General features: G+C 43.8%; 2 protein-coding genes and 1 non-coding gene across 5 annotated transcripts in view; 2 read left to right on the forward strand and 1 right to left on the reverse strand.

Moving 5' to 3' along the window:
- Positions 1 to 9310, reverse strand: part of ARIH2 (ariadne RBR E3 ubiquitin protein ligase 2) — a 51538-nt gene extending 42228 nt beyond the window's left edge. Inside the window, exons 1-3 of one of the 3 annotated variants that reach the window (XM_039228013.1) lie at positions 9154 to 9310; positions 5607 to 5668; positions 3322 to 3666 (exon numbers count right to left, since the gene is read on the reverse strand). In XM_039228013.1, coding sequence (XP_039083944.1) covers positions 3322 to 3570 — 249 coding nt within the window. In that variant the 5' untranslated portion in view covers positions 3571 to 3666; positions 5607 to 5668; positions 9154 to 9310. Of the gene's footprint in view, positions 1 to 3321; positions 3667 to 5606; positions 5669 to 8761; positions 8944 to 9153 lie in introns of those variants that run through there. The other 2 variants (XM_039228014.1, XM_039228015.1) reach the window with 2 other exon arrangements.
- TRNAR-UCG lies at positions 4797 to 4881 on the forward strand. Its single transcript has one exon. It is a non-coding gene; the product is annotated as a tRNA-Arg (tRNA).
- Positions 9311 to 18726: 9416 nt separating the features above from the next.
- Positions 18727 to 21070, forward strand: part of SLC25A20 (solute carrier family 25 member 20) — a 33217-nt gene continuing 30873 nt past the window's right edge. The window contains exon 1 of the mRNA XM_039228395.1: positions 18727 to 18914. Within this exon, the coding sequence (XP_039084326.1) occupies positions 18810 to 18914 (105 nt within the window). The 5' untranslated portion in view covers positions 18727 to 18809. The remainder of the gene's footprint in view (positions 18915 to 21070) is intronic.

The following is a 21070-nucleotide window of genomic DNA, read 5'->3' on the forward strand; positions in this document are numbered from 1 at the left end:
GACTGTGTCATTGGTAAGGCTTCCAGTCAACAGTAAACTCTAAGTATTAAGATTGGGGGGAGACAAAAGATATATAGATTTTTGGTGGTGTGGGGGTTGGCATCCCTAATCCCTACATTGTTCAAGGTCAACTGTATTTTATCTGTAAGGTAACAATTCATTCTCGAAACACTGCTTCTGTTTTGCTATTATCTGAACACCAGTAGTTGTCCCCCAGTGACAGATCAGCGTTTTCTCTGTTGTCTATCCTTAGCCCTTAATCTGATTTCCTGGGCACTTTCCTTTCTCAATTAATGATCTTACTCATGGATTTTTCCCACAACACATATAGGAAGTTACCCTGACACCAGGGGCCTTCATGACACCAAAGGCCCAGTCAGTGTCTCAGACAAGTTGAATTTTAATATTTAAGAGATGTCAAAGCTCAAAAGGCCATAAGAAGCTTACTTCTTTGCTGAACAATGGCCTATTCACTGGCAACTGCCAACACACAACAAAACAAGTAAAATAAACATAAATATCAGTGAAAAAGTCAAGCCAATCCTCAAACTTAGCTTTCATTCATAGACAACTGTTCATATGGCTAGAATTTTAAACCACACACGTCACATTTTCTACTTGTCAAATAGCACCTAAATCAGATAAAAGAATTAAGTATCTCAGTATGTCACGGAGTTGTGCAGACACCATGATCAATAGAGAACACCAGTAGTGATTTGGATGATCACTACTGATCTTCACTCGGATACACATGCAACAGGGGAGCTATAACAGCCAAAGCAGCAATAAACACCATTCTGTAAATGCAGCCCTTAAATTATTCCCTCCTGTCTTATATTATATAGAAAAATAAAATATTAATTACAAAAATAAAAATGTTAGTTTTTAGCCAGTCTGAAAAGGGTAGATTATGTGTGATTCCCTCTCCTTTACTCTTAACCAAGCTGTTTTTGTCTAGCCTCTTTGGCTAAATTCCCAAACTACTTAAAACACCAGAGCCCTTTATATGTAGCCAAGCCACCAAAAGAACCCAGACCTTTGCTACCCAGCCCCAGAAAGAAAATGGGTTATTAACTTGCTCCTCAGTGAGGTCTAGGGAGGGGGAAACATCTATCTTCTACCAAGATATAAATTTTCATGGAGTATTTTCTTCTTTGCCCCATTTTCTCTTTAACCTTTTCCTTGTGTTTTAACTTTCTTCCATCTTTTTTTACTCCTTCATCTCTATACCAAGTTCTTTTTGCTTCTTCTTTTCATGATCTTTAGGGCCGGAATAATGCCTTTATATGACAGTTAAGAAAGATATACAGTAGGGGGACTAGGGAATCTAGCTCACATCAACAGGATCAGCTATTGTCATCAACTGTTGACAAAATCCACAGTAGCCAAGAAATTATTTAATATCTACTATGGATGAAACACTGTGACAGGAATGATGAGGGAGAAAAGGAATAAAACAGTTTCTGCCCCCTAAGAAGTGACAACCTAGTTGGAGAGATCATGCAAAATTGTGCAAAAAGGTTAAACAACATAAAGCAGTCAGAAGACTGCAGTATGTGCTCTAATATACACGGGTTGTGATGTTTGGGCCCTGAGACCAAAGGAGAGTACAACCACTGTGTTGTATGGAGTCTCAAGAAGGCTTGCTCAGGAAAGTACAAGTTAGACAAGGAGCCCTGAGGGTATAAAAAGTGAAGAAGGGAAGGGAGGGTTTTCTATGGAGGGAAGACTTTCCAGGGGGCTGACCCCATATCAGTTTAATAACAAGCAAGAATGTAAAATGGTAAATGTTATATGTATTTTACCACAATTTTTCAAAAAGGAGGACAGGTGCCTGGGCCCCTCGCCAGTCAGCAATAGAGTAGGAAAGTTAGCACAGGTGGCTTGAAAAACAGAGTTCTTATGCATAGATGAGAACCATCCTGATGAACTTAGTCAACTGGTACTGTCCAGCACACAGCCACACATCCGATGATACCTTTTCTATTTAAATGCCAACACTGTGTATAATCTAACAATATGGTTAAAGCAAAAGAAACGAGTTGATCAGATAGAGAGAGGTGTGCATTGTGAGGAAGACACCTGATGCTTCTTTTCTACCAGGGAAATGTCCTCTGGAAACAGAGGTCCCAGCAGCTTTGCTAAAGCTATGGTGTAGAAATCCCAAAGCCAGATGTTCCAATGGGTCTCCATTCTTCCGAGTTTTCTGCTGAGCACAAGAGAAGTCTCCAATCCTTTCAGAAGTGAATCACAAACAAAGCTTTAGATTCGGCTTCCATTAGCGGGTAATAAAGCCCTGAATATCTAAATCCAAGATATTAGTTAGCCTTTGCTGACTATCTGGGGAAAAAAAAAACCCTAAACTAGTAGATAAAGGAGCTTTTATAAAAACAACACACCACACATCTTAGTTACTTCCATTTAAATACCAACAAGAAAATTATTTGGTTGAAATCATGCCAATGTGCCCCTGACCTTCAATTTGAGCAGATAACATATAACAGTTCCTAAAGGAAGGTCAGTGAAAACAATGAAATAAGAGAAATGTCCCCACTTTCACATAATGGCCAACATTAGAGGAGAAAGAAAACACGCTAGGAAATTGTCTAAATGACCATAAAGATTTTCATAGTACACAGTGTTCTATGTGAGCGTACTATGTACTAGTCTAATATTACATAGCACAAAATGTGCATGGTAAGGACAACAACTGGCCTGAGGTGCACGACTGAAAAGCATACTAGTTTAAGTGTTAAAAATAAGATTCTTGCTGGAATAACCAACTCTTTAAATTTTCCATATAAAACCCCTCAAAAATCAATGAAATACAAGCTAAAATTTCTTTCAACATTAAACATTAGTTTATGATACAATGGAGCTCAATTAGCGCAGAGGCAGTGATTATTCAGGGCATACCCTGGTTACCTCTCAAGACATCTGCCAGTCATTCACACATGGTCATGTAAAGGACGGTGATCCTCGGGCTAATCACATCTTACTTCATAAAGTTTCATAAAACTCACTTTCTGAAACCAGTGTTAATCCATGCAATTCCACTTCAATGTATTTCCAGTCTATCCCGAATCCACCCCTCTCTTCCTTTTTAATCCTTAGTAATTTGGGAATTTGAGGACCTTAGATACGCATATATGAGGAAACAAAATAAAGCATCAAATGAGTCAAAGTAATGCAGCATACACCTAAATTTGGTTTTTCTACAGGGCCATTCATTTGATCAATACAGAGGAGACACCAGTTAGCAACAGCTCATATTTAGATTTAATTGGGGGAGTTACTCCTGGAATTGACAGTACTGCTCACCTTTAGAACAGAGGCTAAGCTGGTCATGTGCTCATTGAGGGCACCCTCGGACTCCTTGTAGGTCAAGCAGGTGAACTGGTACTCCTCAGGATCAAAGGCATCAGCCCCCTGCTGCTCCACATCGCTGGCTACTCCCACGTAATAGTCCTCTATGTCCCCAGGATCTTCATCCTCTTCTTCTTCCTCACAATTTGGGTCATAGTCCTCTTCATTGCTGTCAGACCCCTGGCTATTCATGTCCACAGACATCTTAGCATCCAGCCAAGTTGCAGATCAGGAAAGCAGTTTTTTTCCCCTCCCCCCAAACTTTAGCACTTTCTCAAATGCATTAGTGTTTTTTGTCTTCTAAGGAAGGAAAAGAAAAAAATAAGCGTTACTTTCATTATGAGAAGTTATAACAGTAACCATTCAAAAATCAAAATGGCATAGGATGGCCCTACCCCCATTATGGCCTATTCCAACTCTAGCCTCATATAGGAAACTTCACCATCATCTCCCTGCCCATGCTTATTGAAGGGAAACTCTTTCCTTGAAGGGCAGAAGCAGCTAATGATGTAACTTCACAAGAAGGGCCTGGCATGAAAGAGTAAGGAAGGAAGGCTATCTGGTCCATGTCAAGGGGTCAAATTCCCATGGACTTATCCTTCTTGTGGGAATCCTTAAGAAAGAGGCACTAGGCACCTAGGTAGCTCAGTCGTTTGGGTGTCTGGCTCTTGATTTCAGCTCAGGTCATAATCTCATGGTTTGTGAAACTGAGCCCCACACTGAGCTCTGCGCTGACAGGAAGGGGCCTGTTTGGGATTCTCTCTCTCCCTCTCTTTCTGCCCTTCCTGTGCAAATGTTCTCTCTCTCTCTCTCTCTCTAAATAAACCAAAAAAAAAAAAAAAAAAAAAATCACACCTCCACAGGTGAAGCAACCTAAAGGTTGAACTACCAAGTTTAAAATCTCTTTGCTAATTATGCCCCACTGAGTGGTGACACAGAAGAGTACACAAATGACGTAGTTCCTTTCCACTATAATGTCTAGGAAATTGTTCTCAGATATCTGGAAAACAGGTGCATAGTTAGTAAAGAAAAAAACAAAAGACACAAAGCTCTTCAACATTCTCCTCTAGTCTGCAAAGTTAACTGATTCTTCAGTTTTAAAGGATTCTACTGATCCTTTTTTTTCTTAGATATTTTTATTTTTTTATTTTATTTTTTTTCTTAGATATTTTTAATTTTTAAGTAATCTCTACACTCAACATGGGGTGTGAACTTACAACCCCTAGATTAAGAGTCACATGCTCCACTGACTAAGCCAGCCAGGCACCCCGCTACTGATTCTTTAAAAGGGGTACTTTGAGGCAAAGAAATTGATCCAATAGTGAAGGAAAACTACGGATATTCTGCCATGGCAGAATGAAGGGTAGGAAAAACCAAAATCTATTTATTTAAGGTGAAGAAAAAGAGTTCAAATGGGACAAGTTAGGGGCGCCTGGGTGGCTCAGTTGGTTGAGCGTCTGACTTCGGCTCAGGGCATGATCTCGCGGTTTGTGGGTTCGAGCCCCACGTCGGGCTCTGTGCTGACAGCTAGCTCAGAGCCTGGAGCCTGCTTCTGATTCTGTGTCTCCCTCTCTCTCTGACCCTCCCCTGCTCACGCTGTCTCTCTCTCTCTCCCTGAGAAATAAATAAAACATTTAAAACAACAACAACAAAACAAACAAATGGGACAAGTTACTTTAAAAATCCTCTTAGGTCAAAGTGTTACTCAATTACATACAAAGGAAAAGAGAACACTAGTTGAGAAAGCAAAACAATTCCAAGTCCTAATTTCACCTCAAAGAAGATTTTGGTAAAAACCCATTAACTTTTCTGCAGAAGTATGGTTTCAAGTGATCATGTGCAAGAAACAGTATTAAACAGTGATTTAAATCTAAAAACTAATAGGCCTTTAAAATACAAGAACATTTAATCTGGATTAAATGCAAAAGTAAATCTATCTGACCAAAAATAAGACAAAAAATAAAAACTAAAACACATTAAAATGAACATATACTGAATCTGTAACTAGTCTAAAGGACTACAGAGCCACCTTTTAATATTATCCAAATATCAGTGAATCAAAGTTTGACATGCTAACCATAAATGCCCAATTTTTTTAAAAGTCACATTAATAAGAGAGCAATAATATTTGCAGTTTGACTTCTAACAAATTGTTTGGTATGGAAGAATGACCTAATTACAAATAAACTATGGTATTTTTCCTTTAGGAAAATAAAAGTTAATCTTTAAGTTAAAAATACCTGTAATTCTTGAAGATCTTTCAAGATGTCACCCCAAATATTCTATGTCATATAACTTCCATCTAAAATGAAAAGACAAAACTCTATTTATATTTTTGAAGTTGGCACCCTTGTTCTGCAAACTTAGTTTTTCAAAAGCAAGGACATTTAAAAGGGTACGCAGCAAGAGACCAGAGTAACTATGAAATTGTTTTCTTGTAAGTGCCACGGAAACCTGTATGTCATTATACTGAAAAGACTTACACGGCCCTCAAAAAGAAAGTATTCAAAGTTGACAGCTGATAATAACTTATCCTGTAGTACTGGTGATGTAAATACATACCCAATTCTCCTCCTCAGTTTGAAAACCTACCACCTTACTCCTATGGCTCAGATTTCCTAAATTACTAGCACAATTTCAATGCTAAATGTTACACAGAAGTTGGCAAAGTAAATTGCAACTGACTTAAAATGAGACTTTCAGTATAAAGTCACTTCCATGGTGGTAATCTAATACAGAATATCGCCAATATTTGAGAATCTCACTCATGAAAAATTTACTCATGAAAAAAATATTTTGAAATAAAAAAGTCCCCAATAAGATGTCAAGTAGCCTATATTAACACCCATCTGCTGCCTCTCCTCTGACATGCTCAAGGGTCATCTGACCCTCTCAGAAATACAGATCTTACTATCCAAGACTACATAAGTACTACTACGTGCTTACTCAATAAGAAATCTTAGGTCAATTTCTTTATCCTTTAGGATTTCCTAGAAAACCAGAATTTATAGCTTCAAAAAAATAGTTCAAAGGTAAATATAAATTAAATAAAAATTAAAGTCCAAATAATGCTTATGAAAGATTATTTTTTTTAAATTTTAATGTTTTAGGGGCACCTGGGTGGCTTAGTCGGTTAAGCGTCCGACTTTAGCCCAGGTCATGATCTCACGGTTCGTGGGTTCGAGCCCCGTGTCGGGCTCTGTGCTGACTGCCAGCTCAGAGCCTGGAGCCTATTTCAGAGTCTGTCTCCCTCTCTCTCTGACCCTCCCCTGCTCACACTGTCTCTCTCTCTCTCCTAGAAATAAATAAGAATATTTTAAAAAATAAAAATAAATAAATTTTAATGTTTAAAAAAATTTTTTTTTAATTTTTTGAGAGAGAGACAGAGACAACGTGGGCAGTGGAGGGTCAGAGAGAGGGGGAGTTACAGAATCCGAAAGAGGCTCCAGGCTCTGAGCTAGCTGTCAGCACACAGCCCAACACCGGGCTCGAACCCACAAACTGTGAGATCATGACCTGAGCCGAAGCTGGATGCTTAACCAACTGAGCCACCCAGGCGCCCCTGGAAGATTATTTCTAAAATAGAAAACAATTGGGGGCGCCTGGGTGGCTCAGTCGGTTAAGTGTCTGACTTCAGCTCAGGTCATGGTCTCATGGTTTGTAAGTTTGAGCCCTGCTTAAGGCTTTGTGCTGACAGCTCAAAGCCTGGAGCCTGCTTCAGGTTCTGTCTCCCTTTTTCTCTGTCCCCGCCCCCCACCTGTGCTCTGTCTCTCAAAAATAAACATTTAAAAAGTTGTTTTTAATAGAGAACAAATGACTTTTTTTAAAAAGCTTTTTTTGTTGGGGCGCCTGGGTGGCTTAGTCGGTTAAGCGTCCGACTTTCACTTAGGTCATGATCTCGCGGTTTGTGGGTTCGAGCCCCGCGTCGGGCTCTGTGCTGACTGCCAGCTCAGAGCCTGGAGCCTGTTTCAGTCTGTGACTCCCTCTCTGTCTGACCCTCCCCTGCTCACGGTCTCTCTCTCTCTCCTAGAAATAAATAAACATTAAAAAAAAAATAAAAAGCTTTTTTGTTTTACCTTTATTTTTATGTAAGATACTACTTCTTGGGTGAAAAAAACTATAAATATTGTTCACATCTACAAAATTTCACTACCATTATTAGCTCTCATTTAATGAGAGCCAATTTCAGATTTGACTCCTTCTCATAAAATCTTCATAACCCTACAAAGTGACTATCATCCACTTCTTACAAATGAGGAAGCTACTGTTCAAAAAAAATTAAGTAACTTGTGCAGGATCACAATGCTGGCAACCGTATTACCCAAAGACAATATTCCCCCCAGATTCATGACCTGTGGGGATTCATAAATCCCCATCACCCTCCTGGAGAACCTAATACTATCTACCTCCAGAATCACAATGAAGGCCATGCTTTCCCACTTTCTCTGGATTTCTCCCCAGGATTGGAGCTCAGATGTTTGTCCATAGACTTCTCACCAACTAAATATTCAAGAAGGAGGGTAAAAGACTCAGCTCCAAAAAAGAGAAAGCCATTTCACACTTACTGGGTGTTCTAGGTCTAGATTTAAATATTTAATTTTTAATCTTTTCAAAGCTAAATATCCCTAATTCTACTTAAAAGAGTACTGACATTGCTCAAAAGGGGTCAGAATGTTGTCTTATTAACAGAACTGACGACAACGCTTTAACTTCCTTTAGATGTTAACTATTATCCCTACACCCTAAACAGAGAAGGAGTAACAGAAATTACTTCTCCTCCAGAGCCGAAGTCACATGTTCAAAAGACGTGACACTCTCCCTGGGCTAAAGAATCCAAACTGAAGACCTCTCTCAGTTTAAAGTTGACAAGAACAAAACACCTTTTGGCGAGTCTGACGATGTTTACTCCAGACATAATATTTGGCTCTGGTCATTTACTAAGGTTACATCTCCAAAGAAAACTACTTAGCACTTTTAAAATATGAACCAGCAACTTAGTTTCAAAACCCTACATTATACCATTCTAAGATGGTTGGCACTAGCCCTATGTGATTATTAAATTTAACTTAAAAATTAAATAAAACCTAAACATTGGGTTTTCAGTCGCACTAGCCACAAGTGAAATGCTAGCCACATGTGGCTAGGGACTACCCTACTTAGCAGCAAAAGTATAGAATATGTCCATTGTGGCAGAAAAGTTCTATGGGACAGAGCAACAATCAGTACAGAGGTCAAGTCATTCGAAAACACGCTGCCTCTCCCGCAGCTAGCACAGCAGAGTCCGGCGAGACGGCAGCGCAGCTCTCGGGCCGAATGTCGGTACTGAGGCGCCGGGACACCCTCGAGGACACGGAGCCACGCGCAGGGGACCCTTCGCGGGCGGGCGTTAACTAACCGTGCGAGTGGCTCTGCGAAGGCTCCGAATTGTGACTGGAGTTGGAAGCCCCAGGGGCGGCGCGTTTTCCCGGCGCGCCCGGTAGGGAGAGCCCAGATGCACCGGCGCCAGTCGGTCAGAGGCGCTGGCCTCCGACCTCTCCTCCAGCTGGGAAGACCGCGGGAGGAGGAAAACCTGAGAGACGCCAGGCGCCCGCCCGCCCCAGGCGTTGCCTTCAGCCGCCCCTCCGCGGGCGGCGCTGAGACGGTGAACCGGCGGCCGCGGGGCACCGGGGCCCCGCGGGCGGCGACGAAGGCGGAGCCCCGACCGGGCCAGGGAGGCGCGCGGGGAGCCCACCCCCCCTCCTCGGCGCGCCGGGGTAAACAAGGCCGCGACCTGCGCTGCACACTTACCGGGAGCCGCAGCCCGCGGCCGCTAAGCCCGGGCGGGCCTGACCGGGTCTGGCCGGGCCGGAGAGGTCGGACACAGGGGCGAGGCGGCAGCGGAGGCGACGGGCCGACGCCGGTCAAGGCCCGCGCTCCTTCCTCCCGCGGAGCCGTCTCCGCAGCTCCGGAAGTGCTCAGCACGGTGCGTCACTTCCGGCCCGGGGTCGACCCGCGGTCGCTGAGGTCGCGACTGGCGCTGGGTATTAGCGTCCCTTGGCCGGCGCTTCGCTGCAGCACAGCATTCAGACCCCGAGTGTGAGCGGGTCATGGCCGGCTTAGACGGCTGAGGGAAGCAGCGGGGGAGAGGGGTCGCCTTATTGGAGAGTGGTCAAGGCAGCTCTTCCGGCTTCCACCAGCCGCCTCCCGCCAGGATATTTTTAACCGCAGTTTTTCTGATGGACTGCTCCCTTCACTGTATTCTAGTGTAGCGCACATAGAAGACATAATGACGTCTGTGGAGTGGATAAAGGACTGTTTCCCGGACGTTATCTGGTGGAAAGAGAACTGGGCCTTCGGGTCAGCGCGCCGGAACGGGAATTTCTGCCTACTCTCTCAGGCTGCCGCCTGGTGGCCCCCGAACCGCAGAGACCATGCCGGCTCGGCTTTCCCTATACTCTTCGGCTCAGTTCTCCAGCTTCCCATTCACCGTACAAGATTGAATCAAAATTGTGTTTCTTAAATTTCACATTGCCTTGCTGCACGGTTTCTTCAAACAATATGGGAAGTATGTGCCGTTATGTCTCCCCGTAACTTCTAGGACCTGTTGCCAAGTATTGTGGGTAGATAGAGCCACTGAGTTTCGCCCAAGTTACTGCTGGACAAGTGGAAATGCGGGTGTGAGGCGGGTGATGTTAGGGAACATACTGGCTGTTGAAATCCTCATAACCCAAACTATTTCCACCCATTCGCAAGTCGTGCATGTACTAATATTCAAGCTATGTGTAACGAGTTCTTTAGTTCTTGATTTTTTTCTTGCATGTATCCTTGTATCTCTTTTCCTTCCTTCCTTCCTTCCTTCCTTCCTTCCTTCCTTCCTTCCTTCCTTCCTTTCTGGACCGAGAGAGCATGAACAGGGGAGGGAGTAGAGGGAGGGAGATAAAGAATCTCATACAGGCTCCACGCTCAAGGTGGAGTCTATCGCAGGGCTCGATCTCATGACATTGGGGTCATGATCCCAGCTGAAATCAAGAGTTGGCTCTCAACCGACGCAGCCACCCAGGCGCCCCTCCAGTATTTCTTATACATGGTTTTCAGCTTCCAGTTTAACTCCGAGCATGTACTTAAATGAGACGCAGCCAAGTTCTAGAAAGCCTCACCCCCCCTCCAAAAAAAGAGAAACAACGACTTGAAAGCCCAAATTAATTTGGAGTGAAAACTAGTAGCAATGAGTAACAATTGTAGGATTATGAATTTTATATGCATTAGCAACATAAAAGTCTACTAAAATCTAATGTACTAATTTCATTTGTTTTGACAAAGCATTCCTTTAAGTTAGCAAAGAAACTAAGATATATTTTGTGCAAATGAAACCTCTGTTTCATATCTGGGTTCTCACTTTGGGTCTAGTAATAAATGCTCTCCAGCAAATAAAGGAACAATCAGTCTTTCTGTAATATTGTTGGATTTGCAAAATAGAGAATTTGTTCATATGTCAAGAACATGGGTGCACATACAATATATTGGAATCCTATGTGTTTTGTTTTTTGTAAGGAATGATCTTGAACACTACTACTACTGGTCAGACTTTCTGGAAACAAATGCTGAGATGGAGTTGGGGGAGCAAGGTATTTATTAGGGACCAACCTATGTAAAGGGAAGGGGTGGGAAACAGAATTAGGCAGAGGCAAAAGTTAAACTGTGTTGCAGGCCCAGCAAAGCCACCCACCAACCTAGCAGAAATCACTGGAATGAACAGTGCCTATCAGAGTATCTCGTACTATGTCAGACTGGCCAGGCATTTATATGCTTTTACATGCTTGGATTTATAGCCTTGCTCAATCACTGCATATGAGCTGCCTTGGGAAGTGTATGACCAGAGGGGAGGCAGCTATGTGAGGCTAAGGTATATCTGGAAGGACTGAAAGCTAGAGGCTCTTTGCTACTGTTTGTTCCACAGGTGGGCAGCCAGGCCTTCCTTGAAGAAGGTTCTAGGTGGTAAAATTCCATGTCTACCACAAATATTACATGGTTCTTAACCATCTGTTGAGATGATCATAGGATTACCATCCTTACCATGTTAGTGTTATGATCACACTACGGGGGTCATGGATTAAAAAAAATTTTTTTTAACTTTTTTTTTTTTTTTTTTTTTTTAGAAGGCTCCGTAACCAACATGGGGCTTGAACTCATGGCCCTGAGATCAAAAGTTCATGCTCCGCCCACTGAACCAGCCAGGTGCCCCACGATTCACTGATTTTAAACCATGTTTGGTGATAATACCTAATCCATTTAAAACCTTGTGGAATTCATTTGCTAATATTTTACTTTTAATATTTTTGTTATTCATGTATTAAGTAATAGTAGTTTCTGGTTTCTTCTTTGTGTGTGAATGCTATCTTTGTCTGATTTTGGGTTATGCTAGCCTCTAAAATATAGAAATATCAGTGATACAGAAACTTGTTGGATATGGCCCGGGTACCACCTCACAAATGAATCTGTGGAAAATCAAATAGCTATATCCTGGGCTAAGAGATTATAGGGAAGACATTGCAAAACAGAACAGTGTTTTCTAGCATTGCTGAAAATAGCAGGCTCTGCTTTACTTATTTAGTTAATGTATATCTAGGGGTCACTCACCTCGCTTATCTAGTTAATGTATATCTAAGGGTTAGGTCCTGTCTGTACTCATAAATTCCTTAGACCATGTTATTGCATGGAATATTTTATCCTGTCTTAACTTGTTTTTCTGCATGCTTTCTATATGTTCTTATTGGCAGGTAGCCCACTGACATATTACACAATGTTTCCCTAAATGTATGCTCAATAAATATGGGAGCTTGCAAGCAGCTCAGGAAAACTTCCTTTAGCCACCCTCTCACCTCTCTGGACTTGCATGGAGTCTTAAGTAATCCTTTCTGCCATCCTTGGCTTTGCTGAACAAAGCTGAAAGCTGAATCCACAGGAATCTTCTGGCATTTTTGTATCATTCTTATTTTTAATTTAACACCAATGATTATTAAATGACTATAAACTTTGCAAGTGTTTTTGCTTACCATGTTTTCTTTGTAGGATTTATTTGTCTGGCTGTAGTATATTCTTTTTTTTTTTTTAATGTTTTATTTATTTCTGAGAGAGAGAGAGGCAGCGTGAGCAGGGGAGGGTCAGAGAGGGAAACACAGAATCAGAAGCAGGCTCCAGGCTCTGAGCTGTCAGCACAGAGCCTGACGTGGAGCTCGAACCCACGAACCATGAGATCATGACCTGAGCCAAAGTCAGACACTTAGCCAACTGAGCCACCCAGGCGCCCTGTGGCTGTAGTATATTCTTGAGTAATTCTTTCAGAGAAGGCTTGTGGTAGGAAACTGTCCAAGTTTTTCTTTTGTTTAGTGAAAGCATGCTTGTTACTTCCTCTCCCTTGAATGCTAGTTTGGCTGGGTATAAGATTCTAGGTTCAAAATTATTTTACCTCAGATGTTGGAACTTATTATCTGTTGTTGTCTTGCAGTCAGCATAGTGAATGAGAAACCTGTTGTGTTTCTATTCTTATTCCTTGCTTGATACCCTTTTTTTTTTCACTCTGAAAGCTTTTAAGATTCTTTTCCCTTTTGTCCTAAAAATTTGCCACAGTACATATAGATGCCTTTTGTTATTCATTTTGTTTGATATTCCTAGCCCCTTTTCAGTGGAAAGATGTGAGTTTCCTACTGAAATATTTTCTTCTTTATTTCTTTGATTATATCTTTCTCTCCTTACTCTGTCCTTTCCTATTGGAACTACTATTAGAGAGGTAGAAGCTTTGGAAACTTTTTAAAAAATGTCTTTATTTATTTTTGAGAGAGAGAGCCAGGGATGGGCAGAGAGAGAGGGAGACACAGAATCCAAAGCAGGATCCAGGCTCTAAGCTGTCAGCACAGAGCCTGATGCAGGGCTCGAACCCACAAACCATGGCAGCATGAACTGAGCCAAAATCAAGAAGAGTTGGATGCTTAACCACTTAACCGACTAAGCCACCCAGGTGCTCTGAGAGGTGGGAACTTCAGAATTTATCTTCTGTGTCACAATTTCTCTATCCTATTTTTCAGTTTGTCATTTTTTCAACTTGTTTTTTATTTTTTATTTTTATTTTTTTTAAAGATTTTTTTTGACGTTTATTTTTGAGAGACTGAGAGAGACAGAGCATGAGCAGGGGAGGGTCAGAGAGAGGGAGATACAGAATCTGAAGCAGGCTCCAGGCTCTGAGCTGTCAGCACAGAGCCTGACACAGGGCATGAACCCACAAGCCGTGAGATCATGACCTGAGCCGAAGTCGCACACTCAACCAACTGAGCCACCCAGGCACCCCTCAACTTGCTTTTTAAAGAGATGAATCAGCTTGATTATTCAGCTTTCTATGTGGCCATATTTTATTTTATTTTATTTATTTATTTTAAATGTTTTATTTATTTCTGGGAGAGAGAGAGAGACAGCATGAGCAGGGGAGGGTCAGAGAGAGAGGGAGTGACAGACTCTGAAACAGGCTCCAGGCTCTGAGCTGGCAGTCAGCACAGAGCCCGATGCAGGGCTCGAACCCACGAACCGCGAGATCATGACCTGGGCGAAAGTCGGACGCTTAACCGACTAAGCCACCCAGGCGCCCCTATGTGGCCATATATATTTTTTTAATGTTTATTTATTTATTTATTTATTATTATTATTACTTTTTTACAAATAGTTTATTGTCAAATTAGTTTCCACATAACACTCAGTGCTCATCCCCACAAGTGTCCTCCTCCATGCCCATCCCTCCTCCCCCCCACATCCATCAGTCCTCAGTTTTTGTCAGCATTCAAGAGTCTCTCATGGTTTGCCTCTCTCCCTTTCCCCCACCATTTCCCCCCTTCTTCTTCCCCTTGTTCCTCCGTCAAGTTCCTCCTAATCCTCCTATAGGTGCAAACATATGATATTTGTCCTTCTCTGCCTGACTTATTTCGCTCAGCATAACACCCTCAAGGTCCATCCATGTTGCTACACATGGAATGTGGCCATATTTTAATTCAGCTCACCTGTGAAGTATTTTTTTTAAGTTTTGTTTATTTATTTTGACAGAGAGCGCATAAGCATGAGCAGGGGAAAGGCAGGGAGAGAGGGACAGAGAATCCCAAGCAAGCACCACACTGCCAGCGCAGAGCCTGATATGGGGGCCAAACTACACACACAAGATCATTACCTGAGCCAAAACCAAGAGTTGGATGCTATCCAGGCACCCCTGTGAAGTATTTTTAAACTCAAGATTTCTTGTGGGTTCTTTTTTCGTAGATGCCATTTACCTTTGACTGTATAGAGTTTGAGATCCCTGTGGGCATCAGGGTTGGAGCCCATGATAAGAACAGAGGTGAGAGAGATTTCAGCCCAGACTTAGAATCTGAGGCCAAGAAAAAAGAAAGAAAATAAAAAAGGACCAAGGAAGGGACATTAGGAAAATTAGCCCATATCTGATTCCCATGGTCTTGGAAAGGAAAGGGCTTCTCATCTGAGGTCCAAGGATGGCTTCAAGTTCTCATGAAATTGAAAACAAACCTGGAGGTGTATATGTATATGTGCATTTTTCTGGGGAGATTCACAGGGCTTCTCCACCCTGAAAATGGCTAAAATCCACTGGTTGGATAATGTCTTGCATATGGAAGTAACTTGGTATACATCTCTTGCATCTGCTTGTTATTGAGTGGGAAGGACACTGTGTGCTGAAGGGGAAAGTGTGTGTAAAGGCCTGGAGCAAGGGTGGGTGGCAGTTAATTAACATTTATGTGGTAAACCAGGAGACACTCAGTTTGCTCAGAGATGAAGATACAGTCTAGAGAAAAACAAGGTTGATGACGTAAGCTACCATGAGATTATGAAAAGCTTTGAGTACCCAGAGAATACTACATGTATTTATTTTATTTTTTCATATTTATTTTGAGAGACAACATGAACTGGGGAGGTACAAAGAGAGGGAGGGAGAAAATTCCAAACAGGCTTCATACCACAGAGCAGAGCCCAATGCAGGGCTTGAACTCATGAACCATGAGATCCTGACTTGAGCTGAAGTTACACGCTCAACCTACTAAGCCACCCAGGCACCCCTACTTATAGTTTATTCTGATGCATTGAGGATGGGGTGCCTGGGTGGCTAGTGAGGAGCTCAGGATGTATTTTGGCCAGAAAATGACACAGATTAAATTTCATGTAAGTTTTCTAGTTGTGGTTAAGGCTAACCAGATGAGTAGGCAGTAAGACCATTTGTTTAGTGGATTATCAGTTACCCTTTGAGGATTTAATTGGACCTGGTGGGCTTGAGTAGAGTTCATTCTGAGGTCCTCCATGCCTGAGTACCTCCATGACAGGCACTGTTACCAGAAAGGCTGTTCTGTATCAAACACTATCTCTCCTAGAAGCTGCTCTTAGTGCAGGTTGACTCTAATTTAACTTCTCTTTTATAGCCAGAACATTACAAACAGTAAATGAGAGAAACAAGGTCCCATTACTAACCATTAAATCTTGGACCTACTGCTCAGTAAAACTCTTTTCAAAAAAAAATTTTTTTTAATGTTTTATTTATTTCTGAGAGAGAGAGAAGGGGAGGAGCAGAGAGAGGGGGAGACAGAATCTGAAGCAGACTCCAGGCTCTGAGCTGTCAGCCCAGAGCCTGAGATCATGACCTGAGCCGAAGTCGGACACTTAACTGACTGAGCCACCCAGGCGCCCCTCAGTAAAACTCCTAAGGTCAATCCAGTGATTAGCACAGAGTTTTGCAAACTGCAGTGGCTCAGTTAACATGTGGCCTGGATCCTCTCCTAGTTGATATTCCCTCACAATCTGTGGGAAACAAAGACAATAATGTTCACTGGTGAAGAAAGTCAGGAAGAAATCTCAGGTCTCAGGAGCTGACAACCTGCTTTTCACCCGAGATCTCACCTAACTGCCCTTTCTTGTTCTAATGTCTGAGAGGCTTCTCCTTAGTCATACTGAAGCCCTCTGAGTACATAAACCCCCTTCTGACTTACTCAACAATCATCCTTTTAGGCACCTACTGTATGTCAGGCATTATGCTACCTTACTTTACAATTGGCCTATGAGCTGTCTCCCTGCCTCGATTGAACAGTTTTCTTCTATCTCAGAGATTCTTAACAATGATGCTTCTCCAACTCAGTCAAAAAGCTTTAAATACGTTTATGCCAGGATTCAATTGCAGAGATTCAGAGTCAGAGCTCTGAAGATCCCAGGCCTTTAGAAGATGCTTGGTGGGTGATGCCACACACACCAGATAACCACACCTACCACCTTATGGACCATGTCTTATCAGTGGCACTTGCTTTGTCTTCTATCTTTTTTTTTAATGATTCATTTTTGAGAGAGAGAGAGAGAGCGTGAGTGGGTGAGGGGCAAAACGAGAGGGATACACAGAATCCGGAGCAGGCTCCAGACTCTGAGCTGTCAGCACAGAGCCTGATCTGGGGCTCAAACCTACAAGATCATGACCTGAGCCAAAGTCAGATGCTTAATTGACTGAGCCACCCAGGTGCCCTTCTTTTTCTTTTTTTGATATTTCCCTCAGCCTCAGTCCCATCTTAAACACTGAAATCTAAACCTTCCTTTAACCCTTTGTTCTTTTTGCTTCCCTGCCAAACTCCTTGAACCAGTAATTGAGTCTTAGTGCCTTTGCTTTTTTGCTGCCTGTTCAGTATTAACCCACTACGTCAACACTCCTAGCAAGCTTCTTCTAAATGTCACCAATGACTAATAGTTAAACCTAAGGAGCAATTTAAGGTTCCTTAGTTTCACCTAGCATTTGATCCTTTCATCCCTTTTACTGAGAGGTATCATTCTCTTTTTGGTTTCCTCTAAAACTGTAGTAACAACTTATGCTTTGGGGGTTCCCCCTTTATTTTTTAATTTATAAAAAACTTTTTAACATTTTAATTTATTTTTAAGAGACAGAGAGAGACAGAGCATGAGCGAGGGAACAGGCAGAGAGAGAGAGGGGGAGACAGAATCCGAAGCAGGCTCCAGGCTCTGAGCTGTCAGCACAGAGCACAATGTGGGGCTTGAACCAACAAACAGTGATATCAAAACCTGAGCCCAAGTCGGATGTTTAATCAACTGAGCCACCCACGTGCCCCCAGAATGGCTTCTGTCTACCATCTCCTTCAGAAGAGAAGCTGACTGCCTCCTAAGCAGCACACAAAGTCTGTTTAGCGTGCCGCCGTTATCGCCATGTCTTCATTTGCTACTCCTCTTCCTCCCTCTGCTTGTAGCCACAAAGGCCTGTGTGTAGTTCCTTACCAAATAGGCCAGGCACAGCCCATCTCAGGGGTTTTGCATTTTCTTTTCCTCTGCTTGGTAGGTCCTTACTCCTCCCCACCTCAGGTTTTTGGACAGGATTCACTTCCTCACGTCCTCAATGAAACCCTCCCTTACTTACTTAAAATTGCATATTACTCTCCCCTGCCCCCCTCAAACTCTCTAACCCTCTTTCTGGGTTTTTCTCCATAGCAAGTATCACCACTTGATACACTATGCAGCTTTCACTTATTTATCTTTGAATTTTTTTAATGTTTATTCACTTTCGAGAGCGCGCGCGCGCGAGAAGAGCGAGAGCGCAAGCGAGCAAGGGAGGGGTTGAGAGAGAGGGAGACAGAATCCCAAGCAGGCTGCGCATTGCCAGCACAGATCCTGGTGAGGGCTGGAACCCACAAACTGTAAGATCATAATCTGAGCCAGAACCAAGAGTCAGTCTCTTAACTGACTGAGCCACCCAGGCGCCCCAAACACTTATTTTTAAAAAAATTTTAAATGTTTATTATTATTGAGACAGAGAAACACAGCACGAGTTGGGGGAGGGGTAGAGAGAGAGGGATTCACAGAATCTGAAGCAGGCTCCAGGCTCTGAGTTGTCACCACAGAGCCCGACGAGGGGCTCGAACCCACTAACCGTGAGACCATGACCTGAGCCGAAGCCATTGCTCAACCGACGGAGCCACCCAAGCGCCCCTACAAACACTTATTCATCTTTGTTATGGTCTATAAGCTCCACAAAGACAGGGACCCTAGTGATGGCCACGAGCTGCTTCTCCAGCACGTGGAAAGGCGCCTGGCACAAAGCGGACCGCTGTGGGCTTCTGCGAGTGTCGAGAAATGGGGAGGTAGAGGAGAAAACATTTAAGTCTGGGAAGACTTTCTGGAGGAGTAAAGCTAACTGCCTGCACTTCCAAACACAGCCCTGAAGGGGGTCATGGCCAGCAATGCTACCTCAAACCACGCCTACGGGGGGGCGGGACATCGGCCGGAAGCCGCCCACCAGCGGAAGACGGACAGCAGCTCAGGCGATCCTCCCAACCTGCCCCAGGCTCCTGCCCCGCCCACCCGAAAGTGGGTGAAAGGTCGGCGGTGCCGGCGCTGCGGCTGGTGCGGTGGAGCAGGGCAGGCCCGGAACAGACCGACGGACCATGGCAGACGAGGCGAAGCCTATCAGCCCACTCAAGAACCTGCTGGCCGGCGGCTTTGGCGGCATGTGCCTGGTGTTTGTGGGGCACCCGCTGGACACCGTCAAGGTGCGAGGAGGCTGGGGCGCGGGCTGGAGGGAGGAGGCCCGGGCCAGGAGCAGAAAGCAGTGTCTCCCACGAGGCGCAGGCCGGGGCAGAAGAGGGGCCCGTGGGAGCTTCCGTGAGAAGTCCAGGGAATCTCCCTTTCACTTTTTTGGGGGGTTACAGAGAAGCTGTTCCTAGTGCCCCAAAGAGTCAGCGAAGAGACAGCAGCCTCTAACTGTCCACTCGGGACTCTGATTTAAAGTTCTCTGTCCGGCATCGCCTCCTGACCCTGCGCCACTTCTTTGGGGATAGGAAAGAAAAAGCGCTTGCCCAGAGCTCTGATTTCAGCAAACCTTATAACATCACCAACAGGATTGGAACAGGTCACCTGTTAAAGCCCTCCTCAGAAAGAGAGCTAGACAGAGACAGTTTTTCTAGAGATGTCTTTTGATGCATTCCTCTGGGGCCGAAGTGCCCCGTCCTTCTCACGTTCCCACCCCAGAGAGAGGGTTGACGGTCTTCAGCCTATCACCTCACATTAGCCTAATAGTGGGAAGTGATGATGTCCTCAGGGAGAAGCTCCTTCCAGAAGCTCCTTCCAGGAAAAGCAAGTGACTGACTTCACCCAAGGCCAGGATGATCCTCACAACTCCCAGATGACAAAGCCGTGGTCAAACTGAGGCTCTGGGAAGCAAGAAACTCATCAGGGTTTGTTCCCTGGTCTTCCTCACATCTTGCCTCAATTCTTCCCCCTGCAGCACATTCAGCAAGGCCTGCCTGGAGACCAAAGTCCATGCCCTGTGATTTAGCATTCAAAACATCATCCTAGTTTTCTACCCTTATTTCTGGACACACATTTGGAGGAAATTGGCAGATCATGTCCAGGGCGAGCCTATGGGGAGCAGACATGAGTCCTACAGAGTGAGAAGTCTGTGTAGAGGACTTAAGACTAGTTAGAGAGTTGTCTGATCTTCTTACTCTTTTTTTTTTAATGTTTTATTTATTTTTGAGAGAGAGAGAGAGACAGCTTGAGCAGGGGAGGGTCAGAGACAGAGGGAGACACAGAATCCGAAGCAGGCTCCAGGCTCTGAAGTGTCAGCACAGAGCCCGATGCAGGGCTCAAACTCACAAACCGTGAGATCATGACCTGAGCCATAGTCGGACGCTTAACCAGAGCCACCCAGGCGCCCCTTCTTCCTACTCTTTTTTTTTTTTTTTAGTGTTTTTTAAATTTATTTCCGAGAGAGAGAGACAGCATGAGCAGGGGAGGGTCCGAGACAGAGCTAGACACAGAATCTGAAGCAGGCTCCAGGCTCTGAGCTAGCTGTCAGCACAGAGCCCGACACGGGGCTCGAACCCACTAACTGTGAGATCATGACCTGAGCCGAAGTTGGATGTTTAACCAACTGAGCCACCCAGCTGCTCCTTCTCTCTTCCTACTCTTGAAGAGAGTATAGCCAGAGATCTGGTTCGTTCCAGGCATTTGGGACTTCTCTTAAAACTCTCATTTTCTGCCTTATACAAGTGTTGCTTTTCTGTATCCTCTTGCCCTTCTTTCCCACAGATGTTACTCTCAGGAAGGGCTCAATGATCTCTATACTAAAGTGTAAATGACTTAAAATGTTCCCTGGCATTTTTTACAGCCAAAAAGCTCCTTTTTAGCTTAAAACCACCAATTGCTGATTGCAGTCCTTTTGACCTCAGAGAGGCACATGGGCTCTAGTCAAAGCCTGGCCTAGGGGCACCTCCAAAGGTCTAAGGTGACTAGCTGCTGCCTAAGAAGGCAACAACTGCAGCACTTTAGAGTTGGAGCTTGGTGGAAAGGCTGTGTGGTAGGTGGTAAAGGGCTGGCTGAATTTTGACTGGAGAAGTGGAGAACCCAGACATGCTGGGCAGGGGAGGGCAGGTGTACAGGCTTGGCAGTGGGAATCAGGCTGTAAAATAAGATCAACCATGGAGTACTTTAATGTTCTTGATGGCTTGGATGGTTGATGTCATGATGGGACAGGTGTGAGATTTGTACAAAATCCCAGAAAGGTATCACTCAGAAGTTTTGATACATCCCTCCCTCCCTACTGAGTGAGGAAGGCTGTGCCTGACCAGGGAGGATCTGAAAGCCAATAAAAGGGATTTCAGATGTCAAGCAGTTCTGTTTTACATTTCTACTATTCTGTCCTATA

The sequence above is a fragment of the Hyaena hyaena genome, unplaced genomic scaffold (assembly GCF_003009895.1).
Source record: "Hyaena hyaena isolate Hyena2069 unplaced genomic scaffold, ASM300989v1 scaffold_30, whole genome shotgun sequence".
Taxonomy (NCBI): Eukaryota; Metazoa; Chordata; class Mammalia; order Carnivora; family Hyaenidae; genus Hyaena; species Hyaena hyaena.